Source organism: Propithecus coquereli, unplaced genomic scaffold (genome assembly GCF_000956105.1).
Source record: "Propithecus coquereli isolate 6110/MARCELLA unplaced genomic scaffold, Pcoq_1.0 Scaffold10, whole genome shotgun sequence".
Classification (NCBI taxonomy): domain Eukaryota; kingdom Metazoa; phylum Chordata; class Mammalia; order Primates; family Indriidae; genus Propithecus; species Propithecus coquereli.
Window position 1 is genome coordinate 17,776,615 of NW_012133858.1, and position 21,127 is coordinate 17,797,741.

Below are 21,127 nucleotides of genomic sequence, written 5' to 3' on the forward strand. Positions count from 1 at the left end.
AAATGATGAATGTTGTAGATACCACAAACTTAGAAACTTCAATTGCTTCATTGTTTAATGTTAACTTTTTAAAATGTAAAGCTGCCGTTATCCCTAATCTTTTCATTGTCAAACTTATTTACATTATATGTACAACTAATACTTTCACCATCAGATATCCTGGGGGGCATGTCTCATTTTCATCACCTTTCTTCTCTCATGTTTGATCTTAGAAACTAGACAAACACCTTGGCCTAGAAAGGAACTTTTTTTTTTTTGGTTCCTTATCTCTCGATGCCTCATCATAACATAGATGGGCCAATTTGAGTCTAAACAGCATTGGTGGGCCTCATGGAGTCCTGTGAGTTGTTTCAGAGTTCTTTGGTGTGCTTTTAGGGACAGTGTCTGGCTCTCGGTTATATGGCAGAAAAATAAATGTTAATGTGATGTTGGCGCATTGCCACCAGTAATAAAAATCAGCATTCTCTTTCTGAAAAAGGAGAATAGATATTGAGTAGGGAGCTAGTGGACTCTTTTGATTTGTGTGTGGCTTGTATGTGTGATAGTCTTCTCCCAGTTCCTTAAGGTCTCTCCTTATATTTGCATAGCTTCTGATTTTAGCTTGCGGTTGCAGGGAGAAGGCGGGACAGTTGAAGGTAATGTATATCGAGAACTTACCAGTGTGCTGGGGCCCTGCTACATGCATTATCTCGTATGATCTTTACACAGGTATCCTGGGCTGCCCGTATGTTATTGGTAAGGAAACTGAGGCTCAGAGCAGTCACATAACTCACCTGAGGTCACACAGCTAGTAAGTGATAAAGACTGGATTTCAGCTCACTGTCCTGACTTCACAGCCAGAGCTATGCTGTTGCTTCTTACCCAGCTATGCTGCTTCTGTGTTTTCCCTCTTCTTCCTTTTAGCCTTAACGGAAATATTAAGTGTGTGGTGTTGGTTTCTATCAGATTTTATATATCATCTCTCCACTGAGCTCTGAACCATCCCTGCTTCACCTGGCACCCACAGCCACAGTGTAGCCTTCGTCATATCTGCACTTTTCTCCTTTTTTCCTGTAAGCATTGTGTTTACTCTGTGTGTTGGCAGCAGAAACCGAAAAGGAAATGCAGAAAAAGCATCTAACGGTTTTCATAACGTAAACCAAATGTTGGTAGCGTGGGTGAGCTCTTGGGAGGAAAGGCGCTATATAAATCTGACAAATAAATAAATAACTGGTTCTTTAAATAAACTGGCACTGAAAAGCCTTAATCTGTGACCTATTGAATTTAGACTTATTCGGTAGTCAGAAGTCCTCCTTGCTCACCAAATGTGAGCTCCTTGCTCACAAGCTCTGTTGGGCTAATGGGTGGGGGTGGGAGGAAGGGAGGGAGAAGGTTAAAGGGAGGAAGAAGAGGTTTGTTAGGAACCAAGCTGCTCCTGCATTTAAAATGATTGCCTGCCTTGGCGAATAAGAGGCATCTTTGTCATCGCTGTAGTATGTATACAACACATTCTTAGATACTTCAAAAGGACCATGTGAGAAGGGAGGGGGGTTCAAATGAAGGTCAGTGAGTCAAGTTCACAGAATGTATTTTGAGGACAAGAACTGAATTACTTTACTTATCTCTGCAAATAAAAGCCGTTAGCAGCAGCGAGCTCTCTGAGAGAATCTTTCTTCCAAATATGTTGGTTTTGTGACAACCCCCTGAGATTCCCTTTGCCACCTCCACTCTCTCAATACAAACCAGTGCTGAACCATCCCAATTGTAGAATCTGTTCTGCAGATCACTGGCCTTCAAGCTTCATCCTTGAGGATGAAGTTGTGCTGCGGGGAGGGGGTGCGGTTGCTGGCTAGTGCCCATATGGAAGTACCTTTTCCTGCGGCCACAGCAGGCCAACTCTAGAGTTTCATTTTGGAAGGTGAGAAGTTGAGCGCTGAGCGGAAGTGGGGTGATCGGACCTGCCAGCTGCAGGGCTCTGGTTACAGAACTGAATGGTACATGCCATCTCGGAGCTATCAGAGAAACTGATTTGTAGAGGTCACCTTGGATGGTGCTAGAATGGTGGCAGAGGGAAGAAGGACAGAAAACGGAAGACCTCATTACTGTTCCTTGTTACAAGTAGCATAAAGTTTCAGCACAAATTCCCTCCAGGTTTGCAGTGTGCTGCTGGTGCCTGTATTCTAAATGTCAAGTGTAAACCTGAGTTGCAAATTTACACTTCTTCAAAGACCATTAAAGGGTTTCTTTAAATAACAGCAACCCGATGAGGTTCTGCTATTGTGCACTCAGCAGCCAGTGAAAGGCTCTTGCCTCACTGAGCCTCATATAGTTTGTAAAACTTGTTTAAGACGTTGGCCAGGCAAATTCTGAGGCTTTTGGTGTCTGGGATAAAGGGCTGAGTATGTGTAAATTGTTCAATGATCTTCGTATTATAAAATGATCTTACGGTTCTGCTTTCAGTGGGTAATAAAAACTCAGCCAGAACATATCATGCCATGCTATACCGTGATCTAAACAGTATTTTATCTGTACCTAAATCTCTTCGGTTAAGATTTTAAATCTCGATGTTCTAGAAATCTGTTGGCCAACTGTTCCCACAGATTCAGATCAAATTCGAATTATTTGATTAAACCTATTAATAGAATTCAAGCTAAAAGTAGAGACTAAGACCTTAGTATTACAGTATTGTTGATTTTTTTAAAAAAAACTTCATTGAAATTAATTGTTCTAAATCCTTTATTTTTCCTTGAACACTGGCTCCTACTTTCTACCTGAGGCTATATATTCACAAATTCTTTTCTTTATGCATATAGATTAGCACCTGATGCATATTTCATGGATTGAGGGTCAGTCATATCTAACCTCCACACTCACCCTTCTTAAGTCTGTCCCAACCTGTCAATGATTATGGCTGTGGCAGAAACCATGCTTTGTACACATGATTGTATTTCACCATTTCAGAATCATTTGAGGGATAATACATCCCCATGTCACAGATAAGGAAACAAAGCCCAGAAAGTTTGCCCTCAGTCACTTCCCTAGTAAGGGATTGCAGGCTTTCCCTTCTGCTAGACTGCCCACCCAACAGGTAAAAGGCATTTGGCACACATCTGGATTTATCTGACAGCTACAGGTTGTTACGGATACTTGCTGATGAATAACAATAACAAAAGTTTTTGTTGTGTCTCATTATAAAGACTGCCTATTTATTTTTTTATTTATTAATTTTTTTTTTGAGACAAAATCTTGCTCTGTTGCCTGGGCTAGAGTGCCGTGGCGTCAGCCTAGCTCACAGCAACCTCAAACTCCTGGGCTCAAGCAATCCTCCTGCCTCAGCCTCCCGAGTAGCTGGGACTACAGGCATGCGCCACCATGCCCAGCTAATTTTTTCTATATATTTTTTAGTTGTCCAGCTAATATCTTTCTATTTTTAGTAGAGACGGGATCTCACTCTTGGCTCAGGCTGACCTTGAGCCATCCTCCTGCATTGGCCTCCCAGAGTGCTAGGATTACAGGCGTGAGCAACCACGCCCGGCCTGCCTATTTATTATTAAACTATAATTGAGCTATAAAAAGGAAAGTCACCTAAATTTATAACCACCCCAAAGATAAGCAGTGTTAACGTTTAGGTGTAAATCTTTCCACAATTTTATAAGACACCATAATATTTTTTTATTTTTGCTGAGCTTTGATGCTCTATGTACTGTTCAGCAACCTACCTTAATGTCAAAAATACCTTTCCAGGTCCTTACATATTTGTATATTACATCATTTCTAATGATTGCTTTCAGCTAAATGGCTATATGACAACGTACTTAGCCCATTCCCTTGCTAGACATTTGTGTTGGTGACCATCTTGGTAGCTGTATCTAATCATCTTTGATTCAAGCGCTATTTAAATGCCAGGCACAGAATTATTAGCTGCCTGCTCATCTTCCAAGTTAACAGGAAAAAATATTTCTGTTTTTACTTTGTACTTTTTTTCTTACTAATGAAGTTAAACTTTTTGTTTATGACCATTGGTATTTCTTCTTTAGTAATTTTCCTGTTTATGCCCTTCACCCATTTTTCCCTTGAAATACTCATCTTTATTGATTTTTAAAAGCTCTCTATGTCTGTAACACTAACATTGCTATCTCTGTTAGAGATTTTTCCTGAGTTTTACTTTTGGTTTTGCTTCTGGTGTTTTCTGATTATTACAGATTTTTTTCTCCCTGGTTTGATCTTTTTCTTTTGGTTTTGTTTCTGATGTCTCTTTAACTTGCAGAAATTCATACAGTGAGGTATATTCATGTTTATCTTGATTTCTGCTGTTAATATTAATATGATACTTAGACAGGTTTTCCCTCACTCCAAAGTTATGTAAGGTTTCATATATATTTACTTTCATATTACGGTTTCACTTTTTACATTGAAATCTTTAATCCATATGAAATGTATTTTGGCATGTGGTATACAACGGGATCTAAGTTTTTTCCCCACTAATTTGAAATGCTAACCTTAACAAGTCGTACATTTTGGAATATACTTGACAGTTTTGACTTTCCATTTAATTCCTTTGATCTACCAGTCTTTTATTCCTTGTATTACTGTCTTATTGTAATTTTATCAAAAATTATTTAATATTTTTAGTAAAGTTTAGAATCATTTTGTCAAGTTGGTTGGAAAGGCATTTGCTTTTATACAGTAATTTTCAGCAAATCAACAGCTTCAAAGTCTTAAATATTTTCTCTTTACTTAGACCTTCTTTCTTTTCCTCAGAAAACAATTTTAAGATTTATATGAGCTATATATTTCCTAATTATTCCTAGGAATTTTATGTTTTTTATTGCTATAAGTGGGATTTTCTCTTTTTTTACTATATTTTCTAACTGGTTAATTTGTACTTTTTAGTCTTTAAAAATTCGTGTATGTGTTCGTGCTATTTACAAATAATTGTTCTTCTATATTATAATATTCAGATACATAATCTGACCCATCTATACAGATAGACTGTGCATGAAATAAATATACATGGAAAAATAAGAGGCTACCATGTTATCACTTCAATTACTATTTTTTTTTTTTTGTCACTCCCTGACTCAAGAGCTTTGAAATATGCAATGTGATTTTGGGAGAAGGGTAAAATGCCCAGAAATAAGCATTCGCAAATGATTTCATTAATCTGAACTTCTAGTCCCCAGTGCTCAATCATAGTAAGTATTCATCATGTCTCAGTTAAACAAGAAAACCTCTTTCTTCTTGCAGATTTCAGAGACAACTGTCTGAACCCTGCCACCCCTTCCCTCCTCAGCCAGGAGTTCCTGGAGATAATCGCCCCAGTTACCACCGGCAAATGTCAGAACCTGTTGTCCCTGCAGCTCCCCCACCCCCTCAGGGATTCAAACAAGAATACCATGACCCACTCTATGAACACGGGGTCCCAGTCATGCCAGGCCCCCCAGCACATGGGTTCCAGTCACCAATGGGAATCAAGCAGGAGCCCCGGGATTACTGCGTTGATTCAGGTTAGCATAAAAGCATGCCTTTCGTTTCTTCATTCTCACATTCAGCTGTCTCATCGTATTGAGTGTCTCATGTGTATAGGGCCTTGGGAAATAGTTTATAAGAATTGCCCTCAAAGAACTTAGGAACTAGTAAAGCAGACGTGTAGGCACAACTGAATACCAAACAAATCAGAAAAGCAGTGCAAATGCTAGGAAGTGCAGTAGGCATTCAAAAGTGTACAAAGTACACCTCTGAGACTGAAGGTTGTTGGGGTTCATTCTTGGGTGGTACCTTTTTAAGACCTATTAGCTCAGGAGTCACTGAACATAGGGAACATTATTTCTGTATTTTAGTCCTGTCCCTAGTTTTGTGGCTTTGTTTTTTAGTACAACAGAGCCATTGAGCTTACAGTATAAGACAGGATTTTCTCTATTCTTGAAATGAATGGGGTACTGGATACACCATGGAAAAGGCTGTCTTGTTAGTTGCTTCGTGGGATTCACTGCTCTATTGCAGTGCTTGCAACTGGGAAGGTTCTTGTGTCCTGCACCAGCTGCTGGTATACACAGGGAGAGGTTTAACATGTTAGGACACCTGTAGTTTGGTTATGGGATACTTCTTGCCTAGGAACCTAAGCATTTCAAGAAGTTTGAGCTGTACTTGGGGAAGCTTCCCCCTCCCCCTCCCCATTCACTGCCTGCATATTTTGTAGGCCAGGCATATTAAATGAGACCATTAATGGAAAGGAGAATTAGAATTCTAGAGCTTGCACACTTAGAAACTGTTTCCTTCTCTTCATTTCCCCTTTCCCTTTCAGAAACGACTTAAACTTTTTCACTACTTTTTTTGCAGTTGGTGCTAAAGGAATTTGAGGGTAGTTGGTAGATTTTCAACCTTCCTCTTGTGTGCTTTTCTCAGAGACCCTGGGGCAAGTTGGGGCAGTTTGAACTTGATTGGTTTTTGCAAATAGAATGGGATACAGAATTTGTTCTTGACCTTCTCTGAGTTAACACATAGATTGCTCCATTCGGGCAGAAATCGGTTATGGGAAAGGCTGGGAGGTAGGTAGAAGGGAGACATCTGTTGCTTTATGACAGAAAAATTACCAAGTGTCAGGTAGTGATAACTTGTAAAAATTTCCGCTTGCGTTCCTCTTGAAGGCTTTGATGTATTTTTCTCAGGAGTAGGCATGCCCAGCAACATTTTTTTCTTTGGGATTGACATTTCAATCTGTCCTAATCGGTTTTTCACCCCACCTCACTCCCTTAAAGCAAGATACTCAACATATATTACCATATTGGTAATTCTTTGATCTGAGTGGTGTTCCCAAGGTAAAGACTCATCCCACGTGGGCACAACTCAATTCATTGTCTTTCCTCTTGATGGACACCTTGATAACGTGATGCCTAAAGACAAGTGATCACTTGAGTGTGTTTTGGTTTCAGTGTAACAGTCCCAACGTGGCAAAAAATGTACTTTGCCAAACCACAGTCCCCCACCCCTGCCAGTTCTGGTCTGGGCTTCATAACTTCAGATCCCTTAATCCCTTTGGCCTAAAAATACTCTCACCACTTGAAGGAGAACTTTATGTGACCACCAGCAGTAAAGGGGAGCAAATTGGAAAAGATCTAAAGCAATAATACTCTTCCTCCTCCCCACCTTAAAACCCACGAGTCGGTATAGGCAGGAGGCCAAGCTTGGCCTTTTGAAAGCCTTTTTTTCCTACCATTAGCTCACTCATCAGATTTGATACTAACTAATTTCTAAAATGAGTGAATTATGAGAGTGAGGCATCATTTTTTCCCTCCCATAACTCTTGATTAGGAGTGTCTTCCTTTCAGATGATGGGTTATAGTGTTTCCCATGTTGCTTATTGGTGCCTCTTTCCCTGGACAAGGCCAAAAAGACATAACCTTGGAGCAGGAGAAGGTTTAGGGGCTTTTACAGAGCTGCAGTTGATTGATGTGCTGCTTCCGCTGCAGAAACTATTGACGGGACTGTGTCCCCCTGTGCTTCCCTTTTAGAAGTGCCTAACTGCCAGTCATCCTACATGAGAGGGGGTTATTTCTCCAGCAGCCATGAAGGTAAAGAGCTTTTTTGTTTGTTTTTTAAGTAATGCTCAAGTTTAAAATTGCTCAGTTTCTAGGCTAAGGTTTGAAATCATAGATTAAACCTCCCTTAGCTCATGAACATGAGAGCTAATTCATAATAATTTTCTGTTATTTTGCACACAGGGTTTGAGGCATGCTCCTAAGCATTGTGAGGGCTGTCATCATTTTCAATAGTAATAACCCCAACTTTTAAGAGTTTATGGAGGGAGGGAGGAGTGGGAAATAAAAAAAAGAGTTTATAGGACAATGTGATGAAAAAAATGAACCCACCTGGTTTCTACATTTCCAGATATGGAGGTTATATACTTATATAATACCATCGGCCTAAACTATAATTTAGGAATTATATCACTCAGGGTGCCTTTATATGGGTCCAAGGATGTCTTGGGAGTTTTAAAATGTGTTTCTAGGTTTTACTTAGTTTGGGTGCTAAGGTGGGTAACTCTTCATTGTAATTTTGATTATGTGATAAATGGTTGCATTTATCACAACCCATCCCATTTTAACCAATGGGAGGGAACCTTGAGAGGGTTGGCAGGGAGGTGGGAGTATGGGGGATGGAGATGAAGTGGTTGATGAGATTCTATCAAGGTATATTATGTACAAAATGCATTATAGAAGGACACAAAGAAATGTTTTCTAATTGGATAAATAAAAATACCTCAAAGGAGAAACATGAGTACAGATATAAAGCAATTTACCCACAATCCTGGATTATCACGTCTTGACATTTATTAGTATGCGAAGGTGATGGTTCTATGTCAAGGGTGTGCTGTCTGTTCAAGTGCTGTGCTCAATCCCTTTGGGACCAACTAATTGAATAAATCTCTGAGATAATCTCACTATAATTAGGAGCAGGAGAGTGGGCAGGGTTGAGCCTGTGATTTTGCCTTCCTTAGCACTGACCTACTAATTAGAGTGAAAGTAATTTAGAACAAATAAGATGCATAAGTGTTATACAGCATATGACTTCAAAGAAGTGGTCAGAATGGAGCTAGAATCTCAGTTTCCTGGAGGAGCTTGCTTTTGAGCTAGTTTTGTTTAAAATATAAACTTTTGTAGTTTATTCTTAGCATAAGCAATAAATATTGTTTACACAAAATTTAGAAAATATAGACAGGCAAAAAGATAAAAATTAGATCTCACTGTCCAAGGATAATCATTAAACTTGCTATATAGTCTTCCAGTCTTTTCTGTGCATACATAAATAGAGAATTATACAAGCCCTCCTGTTACGACAGAGGGTCCGTTCTGTGGCCAAATGTATCCTACTTTATTCAATAAACTTCACCTGTGCTTGCCTTAAAAAAAAAAAAAAAATTGGCTAGGTGTGGCGGCTCACGCCTGTAAACCTAGCACTCTGGGAAGCCGAGGCGGGAGGATCGCTTGAGTTCAGGAGTTTGAGACCAGTCTGAGCAAGAGTGAGACCCTGTCTCTACTAAAAATAGGAAAATCAGCCAGGTGTCATGGTGTGTGCCTATAATCACAGCTACTCAGGAGGCTAAGGCAGGAGAATTCCTTGAGCCCAGGAGTTTGAGGTTGTAGTGAGCTAGGCTGCCGCCATGGCACTTTAGTCCAGGTGACAGAGCGAGACTCCATCTCAAAAAAAAAAAATTATACAGATCATACAGAACTCATTGTTTTATAGTCTTTGTTTTCTTTTAACAATAGTCATTAATTCATATTGAACACTTACTATGTTTCAAACGCTGTTCTGAGTTCTTTACATGCACTAATCTGTTTATTCCTTATAGCAGTCCTGTAGGATAGATATTTCTATGGGCCCCATAATACAATGAGGAAACAGACTGAGAGCGATTACAAGGTTTGCCCAAGACACATGGCTGTGAGGGTAGAGCCAGAATTCTGAGCCAAGCCCTGTGTACTCCAGAGCCCCTACCTTCATCTCTTTCCACACTCTGTAGCCAAGGTAATCTCTGTAGCAGCAAACATTCCTCTATGATTTCCTCTTAAATGGCTTCACAGTACTCACTGCATGGGTATGCATTTAGCTGATCACCTGTTGCTGAAAACTTAGTTATTTCCAGAATATTCACAAATAAACCAAACCCAGATGAACATTCATCTAGCTAAATCTTTTCACATTCTCTTGATTGATTCTCAAAGCTAAATTCCCAAAATTTCTGGGTAAAAGGGGTATGACATTTTTAAGGCATCTGCTACCAGTTTTTGTGAGGACCTGTGTTTTGTAATTGTTTGTTTTGAGTGCATTGTCACAGATTTTTAAAATTTAGGATTTCTTTAAAGAAGTAATTAGATGTGAATCAAAAGGAAGAAGGAGGCCGGGCACGGTGGCTCACACCTGTAATCCTACCTAGCACTCTGGGAGGCCGAGGTGGGTGGATCGCTCAAGGTCAGGAGTTCGAGACCAGCCTGAGCAAGAGCGAGACCCCCGTCTCTACTAAAAAATAGAAAGAAATGATCTGGACAACTAAAAATATATATATATAAATTAGCTGGGCATGGTGGCGCATGCCTGTAGTCTTGGGAGGCTGAGGCAGAAGGATCACTTGAACCCAGGAGTTTGAGGTTGCTGTGAGCTAGGCTGATGCCACGGCACTCTAGCCTGGGCAACAGAGAAAGACTCTGTCTCAAAAAAAAAACAAAAGGAAGAAGGAGCCTTTTGTGGGGGAGAATAATTAAGCTTTCAAAGCTGCTAGAAGTATTTGTTGAATAGCTCCTGCATGAATGGATGACAATAGCAAATCAATGGACTCTTTTGACAGAAAACTAAGATGGAGTTTGTGGGGCATGAAAAGCCTTGAGAGGTAGGCTCAGAGCTTAAAGTTACCCTTCTGGGCACAGGCATTACTTGAGATGGTAGGTTCAGAACTTCCCTTCTGAACGTTGAAATAGGGAAGATTCTTGTCTTAGAACAGGTTCACCAGAAGTATGCCTTGTTTTCTGTCAAATACATCTCTCCATAAATATCTAGAGTAGTGTGGTTCCTCAAACCTGTGGCATCAGCTTCACCTGAGACTTGATAGAAATGCACATTCTCAGGACCCACCCCAGACCTACTGAATCAGAAACCCCATGGGTGGGGCCCAGCAATCTGTGTTTTAACAAGCCTTGCAGGAGATTCTGATGCACCTTCAAGTTTGAGAACTACAGAGTAGTGATTCTCAACTTTGGCCATACATTAGAATCAGCTAGAGAGCTTTTGAAACTTTTGATGCCCAGGCTTCATCCTGAGCAATTAAATCAGAAATTTTGGGGTGGGACCCAGGCTTTAGTCGTTTTTAAAGCTTCCCAGGTGATTCCAGTATTCATTCAAGGTTGAGAACCACTGGTCTCTAGCATTATAGATGAAAGTCAAAAGAGCTGGTATCCATGAAACATTGGCTGGTTTTCAGAAGTGATTAGTTCACAAGAGAGGTATGTAGTAGCTGCTTCCCAATGACTTGCTTAGATGAGAGACCAAGTGTTGTTTCTCTGGGCACCCTGTGAGATTCCGAGTGAGTGTCCAGCGCTGGAAAGGAGGGGGTGTCTACTGGACCACTGGCTGTGGTGGGCACAGCTGTGTGGGGCTCTCTTCCAGGTTCCTAAATGTTTCTACAGCAGCGATTGATGTCTGCAGCAGGCAAACTAGGAGGGAGTAGGGGAAGAGAGGGAGGAAAACATTTTACATAATTACAACATTTAGGAAAGAGCATGCTCTTAAAGGAAATATTTTTAGTAAGGCATTGGGTTGCTTACTACACACTACACACAGACTATCTGGTGAGTTTGTGTGTGTGTTTCTCTCCACTCTTTCCCATTCCTTTCTCTGACTCCACACACACCAAAGAAGTTAGTTTCAAAGAGACCAGGATTTTTAATTGTTCTAAATTACCCTGACACAGTTCTTCAGTCATTTTACAGGCTTGACCACAGATGCCTGTGAAACAGTTAGAGAAACAAGTGTTTCTGATTGGCATCTGTGATTGCTAAGATAGCCATCCTGCCTTAAGCGTTCACCTGGAATCCTTTACTAATGTTTTGAATCTTTCATTTCCACTTTGCCCCTTGAACAGGTTCTTCCTTCCTGCCACCTTTGAGTGATTAGATGGTTGTGGCCACAACTGTTGGTGCAAATTTAACTGACTTAAACTTCACTTAAACCAATAGCATCTAACAGATGTTTTAGCAGACCGTATGAGGCAATGACTAGAAACCACGAAATACACTAAAATGATACTTCTTATAGGCAGGGCTTCATCTGATTAGTTTTGAAAACCAAACCAAGACTTTAATCTAGATTTATGGGTTTTTTCCCTCTATACTGTGGATATATTATCCTTACCTTAGAGGAAGAAAAGCTCTAAAAATAACATGGCAAGTTTGACAGGTGTGTAAACTTTGAAATAGTTCACTTATAATGACTTTATAATAAGACCTTAAAACTTTACTGGAATATCAAAATACATATGGAAGGTTGGGAAATATATATATAGCTTTCTGGCAGCCAAGGCAAAAAGCATGAAGCATAATGGATTATGAAACTCTTGTTTATAATATAAAGTATACCAATTTGTCATAAAAGTCAAAAGGTTTCCTGCTACCAAATTGGAAAATAAATTTATCAGGAGTCATTGAATCCCTGACTTAAAAATTAGCATTATATTCTTAAAATCTTTTTTTATGGACTACAGAATCTCTCATTTGTTCAGATACTTATTTAGCACTTATTACGTGTAAGGTGCAGTGAGGACATGAAGATAACCAGGATATGGTCCTTATCCTCAAAGAATTTAGAATCCTTGATGGATATAAGATAAAGCTCTCACATTATCCAATTAATTTCTTAAGAGTACTTATCACAATGTGCTATTAATTTTTTTAAATTATCATTTATTACACACTTATGTACCACGAGCTATTCTTAGCACTCTGGTATAAAGAAATAGATCAATGAAACAGAATATATATATATAAACTGATTAAATTCTCATAACAACCCCATAAGGAATTATCTTCCCCAGTCTTGCAGTGAAGACACTGGAGCACAAAGAGATTAATTTATCCAAGATCACACGGCTAATTGGGGTCCATCAGTCCGGCTCCAGGGCCTGCCTTCTTTAACTTCCACACTACACCATGTTTGTGTCTTTTTCTCCTTTATGTCTGTCTCCCCCAGTTGGGATGTAAGCTCCATGAGAACAAGGACTGAGTCTATGTTCTTCTCCTTGCTACCTACTCCCTTCTGGCACAATGTCTGGCATAAATATTTAGTGGATTAAATAATAAATAAATGCCAATAAAATATACTTCCCTTGATGTAGTTAAGCAACAGAGAAATCATGCTTATGGCAGAGAAAACAAAAATGAATAATACAAACCTCAAAACAGTCTCAGTTGGGCAGTCTCTCCAGGCCAAGGCCTCTAAAAATGGTGCTGGTCCTGCCAAGAAGCTACTTGATCTGGGCTGACTAAAGAAACAAAGAATAGCAAGTTTATGTCTTGGCGCCTTTACTCATGGATTTTTCAAGTCACAGTGAATCCCTCTCCAACCCTGCTGAAAGCCCTTCACTGCAGAGCGCTTTCCACTGCCTGCCCCTACTGCGTGTCCAGCTCACGTACACCTGTACAGAACAGCCAGGTGAAGCAGCCTGAGAACAACACAGGGAGCCATGGCCATCACTGATCAGACAGGAGCTCCTGGGGCTTCTCCCGAGGAGTGTGCTGGTAAGGACACTGGAGTCCTTACGCTTCGGGCACAGGCTACATTGCAGGATGTGGTCCCCATAGGCCATCTGTTAACTGGCTCTGATTTGAACCACTGATCTTGTCAGGGTGCCTGGTGACATGGTGGTCAGCACTGAAGCCATCCTTGAGGGTTTGTGGATGGAGAATGTCAGGCCATCCTTCCATCTCCTTGACCCCTTCAGCTTGTTGCCTTACCTTCCTTTCATTTCCTTGGCATGTGTCATTGGGCCACTCAGTTCCCCTTTTTTGTCCTCCATATAATGAGTAAGTTCTATTGCTAGAAAGTCTCTTCAGAGTCTATCCACCGTGTCTGGTAATAATACCTCCAACTTGCTTTTCTCTTCTCTTCAAAATCCTCTACAGGCCCAAGTTTTTGTTCATTTTGTCAACATTCTTTACCCTCCGAGCTCTCTTATAATTGAACGAGGTATGTGGGTGGCCCGGACAAGTTTGTAGGAAAGGTTGAAATTAATATTAGCAAAAAGGAAAATGGCAGGGCTGTGTGCAGATCAACCAAATCCAGCTAGGCAACCGAAATAGACAAGATGTCTTTTCAGATGTAAAGGCTTAGTCACGGCAACACTGATCCATGCAGACCTCACGAGCAAGATGTGAAGGAACTTACTGGTGACTCAGCGCTTCCTCGCAGTCTTAGTGCGAATAGCTGGAATTGATGCTGCTCTGACTGAGGCTTGGGTGATTACATCAGAACTCAAACCCCTGAGTCTTGGGAAGCCTCTGAAAATTCAGTGTGGCCCACAGACAGCAGTCGGGCTCAGGACCTGATATGATAGAATCCCATTTTAGTCCTTAAATCCACAGATTTAGTACAACACAGATAGAATTGGTTAAGCAACGTAGTCTCTTTTTAAATTCTCTTTCAGGTTTTTCATATGAAAAAGATCCCCGGTTGTACTTCGATGACACTTGTGTTGTGCCTGAGAGACTAGAAGGTAAGTAGCCCCATCCAAGGTCTGTTGCTAAGCTAGGGGGTTGGAGATGCCAGAACACCCCAGTCAGTCTTACCATGCTAATTGATTAAATCAGCATTAACAACTTCTTTTTCACCAAACTAAGAAATTTAGGGATAAAGTATTGCATACGTGTCTTTGTCCCAAACAGGCAAAGTCAAACAGGAGCCCACCATGTATCGGGAGGGGCCCCCTTACCAGAGGCGAGGTTCACTTCAGCTGTGGCAGTTCCTGGTCACCCTTCTTGACGACCCTGCCAATGCCCACTTCATCGCCTGGACAGGCCGAGGCATGGAGTTCAAGCTGATAGAACCAGAGGAGGTAAGCACTGGATGCTAGACTCAGATGATTTTTGATTTGTCATTTATGATGATGTTTGTTTAGATTTCCACTGAGGCTTTTTATTGTGTTAATTCTGCTCCTTCTTCTCATTCACATTCTGGCCTGGCCGGTGGGCTTTGCAGTGCCCTTGCTATTAATAGAACAGTTTACAATCCATGGACAGGCAGAGTACTCCACTGTAGCATACATAAAAAATGTTTTTAACACTCCTACAAAACCTGGGGAATGAGGCCATGAGAACTTATATTCAAACAGGATATGCTCTCCCTCTTGAAAAGTCTTTTTGAAGTGTTGTTTCAATGATACAGACTCATTTTGGTCTCAGCCCTTGCGTGTCACAGCCTATGTCTGGGCTACATGAACATATTGTATGTCATTTTAGTAATATATTACAGGATGCAGCTACCCCACTGTGTATTTCAAATGGCTCTAACCTGGAGAAATAAAATATCAGAGATGGATCAATCTTAGGAGCTTGGATTTTTTTTTTAGTGTGTTATGTGGCATCACAATAATGTATTTGAGAGATGATACCAACCTCCATTATTTTGTTAGTAGGTAAAAAACATTGTTACTGTTTTTCTGCTCAGACTTATTGACAGAAAGGCCTATGGACAGAACGAGTATCATTTCTTCAGTGGAAAAGACACACCATAGAATCCCTTTCCTGAATATCACTTAACAAAGTAAATTAAATCAGGCTCTCAGTGTAACATATTCTAAAGGGGCTGATTTTTAATTTCTGTTTGATTTAGAATCTAGAGAGATTATAAATGGACAACAAATAACTTCCCCAAAAAACTGACATACGCTTCTTTTGGTAGCGTGTACTTAGGCATATGCACTAAAACAGCAGAGCAAAAGGTATCTTTTTGGGTTGGGTATAATTAAAATGGAAACAACACTCTTGGAAGGCATTTGAGCAACAACTGCAGTTTTAGATGTTCTTCAGTTAACTGCAGGGCTCGCGTTAGCACACCAAGGGAATACGTTGGCATGGAGGTTAACAGCAGGAGGTAATAACCTGGCACTCGGTTTGGAAGAAGGAAATGGTCTGACAGTTAAAATGGGAAAAGGAAGAGAATGTATGGATTGGAAACTTAGGAAGAATCCTGATTGGTAGGAGAACAAGGCAGGCTCCATTAAAGGCAGTTATAAAAGAAGATATGCATATATGTTCCCTGTCTTGTATTCCTTCACAGAGATGGAAATTTGTCAACATCTAGACCGTACACAGCTTCTCTTAGGCTCAGTCTACCTTCAAAGCCAGAGTTTAGTGCCGCTGTGTTTTTCGAAGGCTTTCTTTCTGGCTAAGTGACGTAGAAATGGAGCCACGTTTTCGGCTTCCAGCCCCTGGAGAGCTATGCACCCACATAGGCCCGTTCTTTTCCTCGCTGCTTTCCTCGTATCGTGGCCTGGATTATGTGAAGTGTGAGGAAAGCATGTAGCCTAGACTCACCAAGGCTCTTTGAAAATAGGTCTGTCATGTGGACAGCCCTTACTGATTTATCTCATTTCACAAACAGGAGCTTTTATTACTTTATTGCCACTGCCTCGGGCCTAAGCACAGGCTGTCCAGCTGCAGGTAAACCTGGTTATGACCCTTTGTAAAGCTATTATTGAATCTTCTGCACTCCTACCAGTGGTAAAGAAAATGATGAACAGATGGCAGAGGGGCCCCTGCTTTCTTACTTAATAAAGAAACTAATATTAATCCAGAATGCTCATAAATGCCAAGCAGCCAGGTCATGTGAGAGACCTGTGGCAGCCTTGAGTCTCCCTCGGTTGACTGGGCAGCTCTGTTTCTTCAGGAAGGGCTTCTTTCCACCCGACCTCGAAGTCCCCACCATTCCACACGCTCCAAGTGTCCCATTCTCTTCCCCCAGGACCAGCTGGGTTCCACCTATGCACTTCAGCCTCAGGGCAGGCAGCATTTGTTGAGCCTTTCCCCTCTACTCCTATAACTATGAGAGCCTTGCTCTTGTTAATGTCAGGAAGATACCAACTCCTGGAAAAAGCTGGAAGAAGTCGTCATGGGGGAGCTTGAAGGGTGAAGTGGAGGAGGAAGCTGCTGGGGACGTAATTGTAGGCAGCTGTGTGGCTGAGTAGTGCACTCTGGGTAATTATCCATAATACCCATTACACTGTGCATGGAAATTGTGGTTTTAGAACTGTGCTTTGGCAGGCCCCCTAATCAAATGTCTTTTGATAGTCATCCAGCTTAGCACCCTCTCAATTATGTCTGACTCGGCTTTAATCTGGAGCCATTTTAACTGTGAATCTGCATTAATGAATATTTTGGGGGGTAGGGTTGTTTGTTGAACATGTGGCAGATAACTGATGCCTGGAGGTTTTAAGGGATGGGCTGCTAGAAAGAGCCACTCCCTGTGCTGTGGCTGCTCTCTCTTTAAAGGGGTGGAGGAGATAGGTGGATTCATTAACTCCTTAGCCTCAGCCCTCAAGATGTGTGCTACCAAAGTAACTAATGGGTGAGATGAAAGAAAGAACGAACTGCTAACAAGCTATTGCCTGCTCCCCCAACCCCAGAAGAGGGGCAGCCTTAATTCCCAGCTGCTCTGGAGCTGAGCCGCATCACGCATTACTGTAGAGCAGCCGTGGTGAGGGCTGCAGAATCAGGGTTCTGGCCGGAGAGGATGAGTCAGTAACTATGGCTACCAGAGCTGCTTTGAAATCTATGCATATATCAAACTCTCTCCAGTAAGCAATTGCATATACAAGTGACAGCAGAGAGGTCGCCGCTGAAGTTGAAAAATAGCCAAGGATTGCTTTCCACCACTGAACATAGTAAAATGATGAGGCTGAGCTTCTTTTAAAATTTCCCTGTGTCACTTGTAGCAGACAGCAGTTAAAGATTAGTTTCATAAAGTGCCATTTCTTTTGAGCAGGTTAGAAGGACATATATTGGTTTTGCAGATTTTCCTTCTTACTACTATTTCCATTGGTTTAAAATATTTATCTTCTCTAACCAGACTTTAAGTTTTGGTTAATTTTGCCTTTTTGGCTGTTTCAGAGATAGAGTTGAGTAGGTGCAATGTGGAGAAAAGAGGAGACCAGGACATCGGGTATGCCACAGGGGCATGAAGCAATCAAATGGAAATTTAAATTTCACAGGGTTTCTTGCAAGGCAGAGTAGAATCATGGCTATTAAATTATTCTAATGTAATTAAGACAGATGTATTCTTCCTTATCAGATCATTCCTAGAATTTATTAAAGGTCATTTTAGAATCCTGAATTTAGGAGATGTTGCTTTCATTCTGCCCAGATACTTTAAGGAAAGACTTTATGTGAAATAGTGTTTTCTCCCTTCTTCCTAGTCCATGTTTAACATTTAGTTTTCAGAAAATCAAAGGAATGTAGTTTTTTTTTTCAAGTTTCCACGAATAACCTAAAACGTTCAAAACATGACCCCTTGGTTTGTATACATTTAAAGGTCTCTGAGAAAACTCACATTTCTGGAGTTATTCTTCTTCTACCTTGACACTCATCGTCATAAGTTAGATTTTGGAAGTGGAGCTACTTGAGAACAGAAATTGCTTGGCCACCCTGATAATTTGGAAACTCTACTAGGAAGTTTTCCTGCTATGAGGCTTCTTTGCTTGAAGCTCTAATTACATTGCCCCATCACTGCACCTCAGGTGGACTGGGTTGGACATAATGCACTTCAGAACTGTTTGGAAAGCCCTGTTAATTTTTCATTAAGTGGATAATGGTGCTACGTGCTTTAATGTCCATTCTGCAAGTCTGCTGGGAGCAGAGGATTGGATGGCAGCAGGCTGAAATGATCTGATTCCCCGTTAGTCCATGAACTGCAATAAGCAAACATCTCCCAGCCCCTCTCCAATCTTATTAGAATTGAACTTTTGCTCTGCTGGCCCATTAACAACTCACTAGTGTGTTTCTAATGTTTCAGGAATGACCATTCTAATTATTCCTTATTGACTGCTACAGAAACCATAGCACTTAATGGCAACATGTTAATGGTCTATGGGTATTGGTCAATAATTCATACGTGGAGAAACAGTAGAGAGCCTGCATCCTCTGGGACATCAGCCAAGTCCTCTGCAGTCTTAAAGTGCTAGGATTCTTCCACCTTAGGTCTCACCTTGTAGCAGTTGTGACTGAATCATCACCTTTGTTGAATGTTTGGCCTTGAGGGAATTAAATGCTCTCTCTTCCGGGTCAGAGAAATGGATCATTAACCAAAGTAGTCAGGTTACAGAACTGGCTGTCCTGGGATTGGGAGAGAACCACTAGGCCTAAGAAATGTGTTTCCATTGCTCTTTGCTTTCCTGTCTGTTCAGGTTGCCCGGCGTTGGGGCATCCAGAAGAACCGGCCAGCCATGAACTACGACAAGCTGAGCCGTTCTCTGCGCTATTACTACGAAAAGGGCATCATGCAGAAGGTGAGCAATTGTAGGAGACAATGAAACCATCCTAACTGCTTTCAAAGGCAGTGTCCGGGGCTTCTGTAGTAAGACCATTTGTAACAGCTGGGAAAAAACGGTAGGAAAAAAAATCCTGAAAAAACAAACTTGAGATGAATCAAATGAGATAGAACACAAAGTCCCTTTAGTGCTGTTGGGTATGTAGAAACCAGAAGTTGTGTGCGGAACACACAATAGGAAAATTGGGTTCCTCTGCTTTACTAAAACTGCCTCCAATTACGTAAATGTCCAGAAACTTAGGCCAACTATTGTATCCATAAAGGAGCATAAGAGGGAATCCAGTCTTGCATATCTACCCCCTCAAGAGCTTGGTTGAAGTCTCTAGTTGTTAAAACACCTAGACCTCCAATCCGTTGGTTTGATGTGCTCAATAGTGTTAGTTAGAGGAATAAGAAAATTGTATTTCTCTTTCACAACCTGGAAAAACTGGAACTCAAGTTAAAAACCCAAGATTTATAAAATGGCAGCAGAGTTACCTGGTAGCAGGTTGTTCTTTGTAGAAGAGAGGATGAAGCATATTTTGAGGAAACCAGTACAAAATCCTTATTGGGATATAGGTAGTGAAGGGTCACAATCTTAACATCCTGTGGATAAGTAGAAGGTGAGAATGGCAAATCATTTGTTGGTCTTTCTTTGTCACCAAATTTTATACTGTACTGTTCCCTAGATCCCAGCCTTTACATATTTAGGCAGTCAACACGGTAGCAGCCAACAAGATGAACTTGGCAGAAGCATATGGGCATAACTGCTGAGAACTTGTCTATAAAGAAACTAAATTCATCTTTCTCATGGGCAGGTGGTAATGTGACCCCATGTTCCCTTCACCACCTTAAAAAAAATATTCAACAGCTTTTTATGATCTTCTGAATAAAATGTAGACTTTTCAGTGCTTCATACAGATTCTAAGGCTCTTCCCAGTCTGGTTACCATGTACCTCCAATTTCCTCACTCTTACTGGACTGCTCACTAGCAGAGCCACCTTTTCTCTTAATTAATGTAGTATTTGTTTACCAAAGAATACATGTCACACTCATGTAAGTTATCAGGCTTACTCTATAATGGGAAAACACCTGTTTAATTATCATCCTACTTAAGAACTAAAACATTCCTAATACCTTCATTACCTGGCCAGCTTCTGCTTGTTTTCTTCCTTACTAGTCCCCTTTTCACTTCAGATTGGGTTAGGCAGTACCCTTTTCTGCTTCTAACAGCACCTGTACTTACCTCTATCACTGCTTTTATATCTGTGCTATAAATTACTCCTTTACTTGTCAGTATCTCCCACTAGAGTGTAAGCTCCTTTGGGGCAGGAATCGAGGTTTGACTTCAGTGCTTGGCACAGAGTTAAATGGTCTAGGATGGGTAGCCACCCTACCCTACCTCCTCAGCTTTTTTTTTAAAGCATACAATTCAATGGTTTTTAGTATATTCACAGAGTTGTGCAACTGTCACCACAATCAATTTTAGAACATTTTATCACCACAAAAGAAATTCCATATCCATTAGCAATACCCCCCATTTTTCCCCAATCTCTCTTATTCCCCCTTTTTAGTGTCAATACCATTGGATTGAGTCCTAAGTTCAAGAGGGAGAGCCATTATTCCTTTGCCATTCCCAACTCCAGATCCAACACGATGGAGTGTAACCAAGACATAGTAACTTGAACTAATGGAAATGAAGTGTCCCTGTGACCAGACCAGCTCCTAGGGTTTCTAAGGAAGTAGAAGACAACTTTATTTCTGGGAATAAAATAGGCAAAGAGTTACAGGAAGGCCCAGGAATGAGGCTTGGGTGGGTCCAAATCCTAACACTTCCTTTTGTTAGCCGTATGCTTTGAAGAGAGTCATTCAACCTCCCAAAGCCTGTATTTCTAATAAAAATGTAGATAACAATCCTTGTTCTAGTCTTATAACATAATATATTTAAAACTGTTCCAGAAATAATAATGTGCTATCCATTGTAGGGGATTATTATTTTATTTATTATATGACCCATGAGTAAATGAGACCTAAATAAAAGGTGAAAGATAGCCTATCAGTGTGTGGAGAGACTTAGAAAAAC

The 21,127-nt window shown here is 40.8% G+C and overlaps 1 protein-coding gene across 2 annotated transcripts in view; it reads left to right on the plus strand.

The window, feature by feature from the left end:
- ETV5 (ets variant 5) overlaps positions 1-21,127 on the plus strand; it is a 58,834-nt gene that overhangs the window by 34,791 nt on the left and 2,916 nt on the right. For both annotated transcript variants that reach the window (XM_012641836.1, XM_012641848.1), the window contains exons 8-12: positions 5,227-5,486; positions 7,491-7,550; positions 14,171-14,239; positions 14,409-14,578; positions 18,923-19,024. In XM_012641836.1, coding sequence (XP_012497290.1) covers positions 5,227-5,486; positions 7,491-7,550; positions 14,171-14,239; positions 14,409-14,578; positions 18,923-19,024 — 661 coding nt within the window. The remainder of the gene's footprint in view (positions 1-5,226; positions 5,487-7,490; positions 7,551-14,170; positions 14,240-14,408; positions 14,579-18,922; positions 19,025-21,127) is intronic.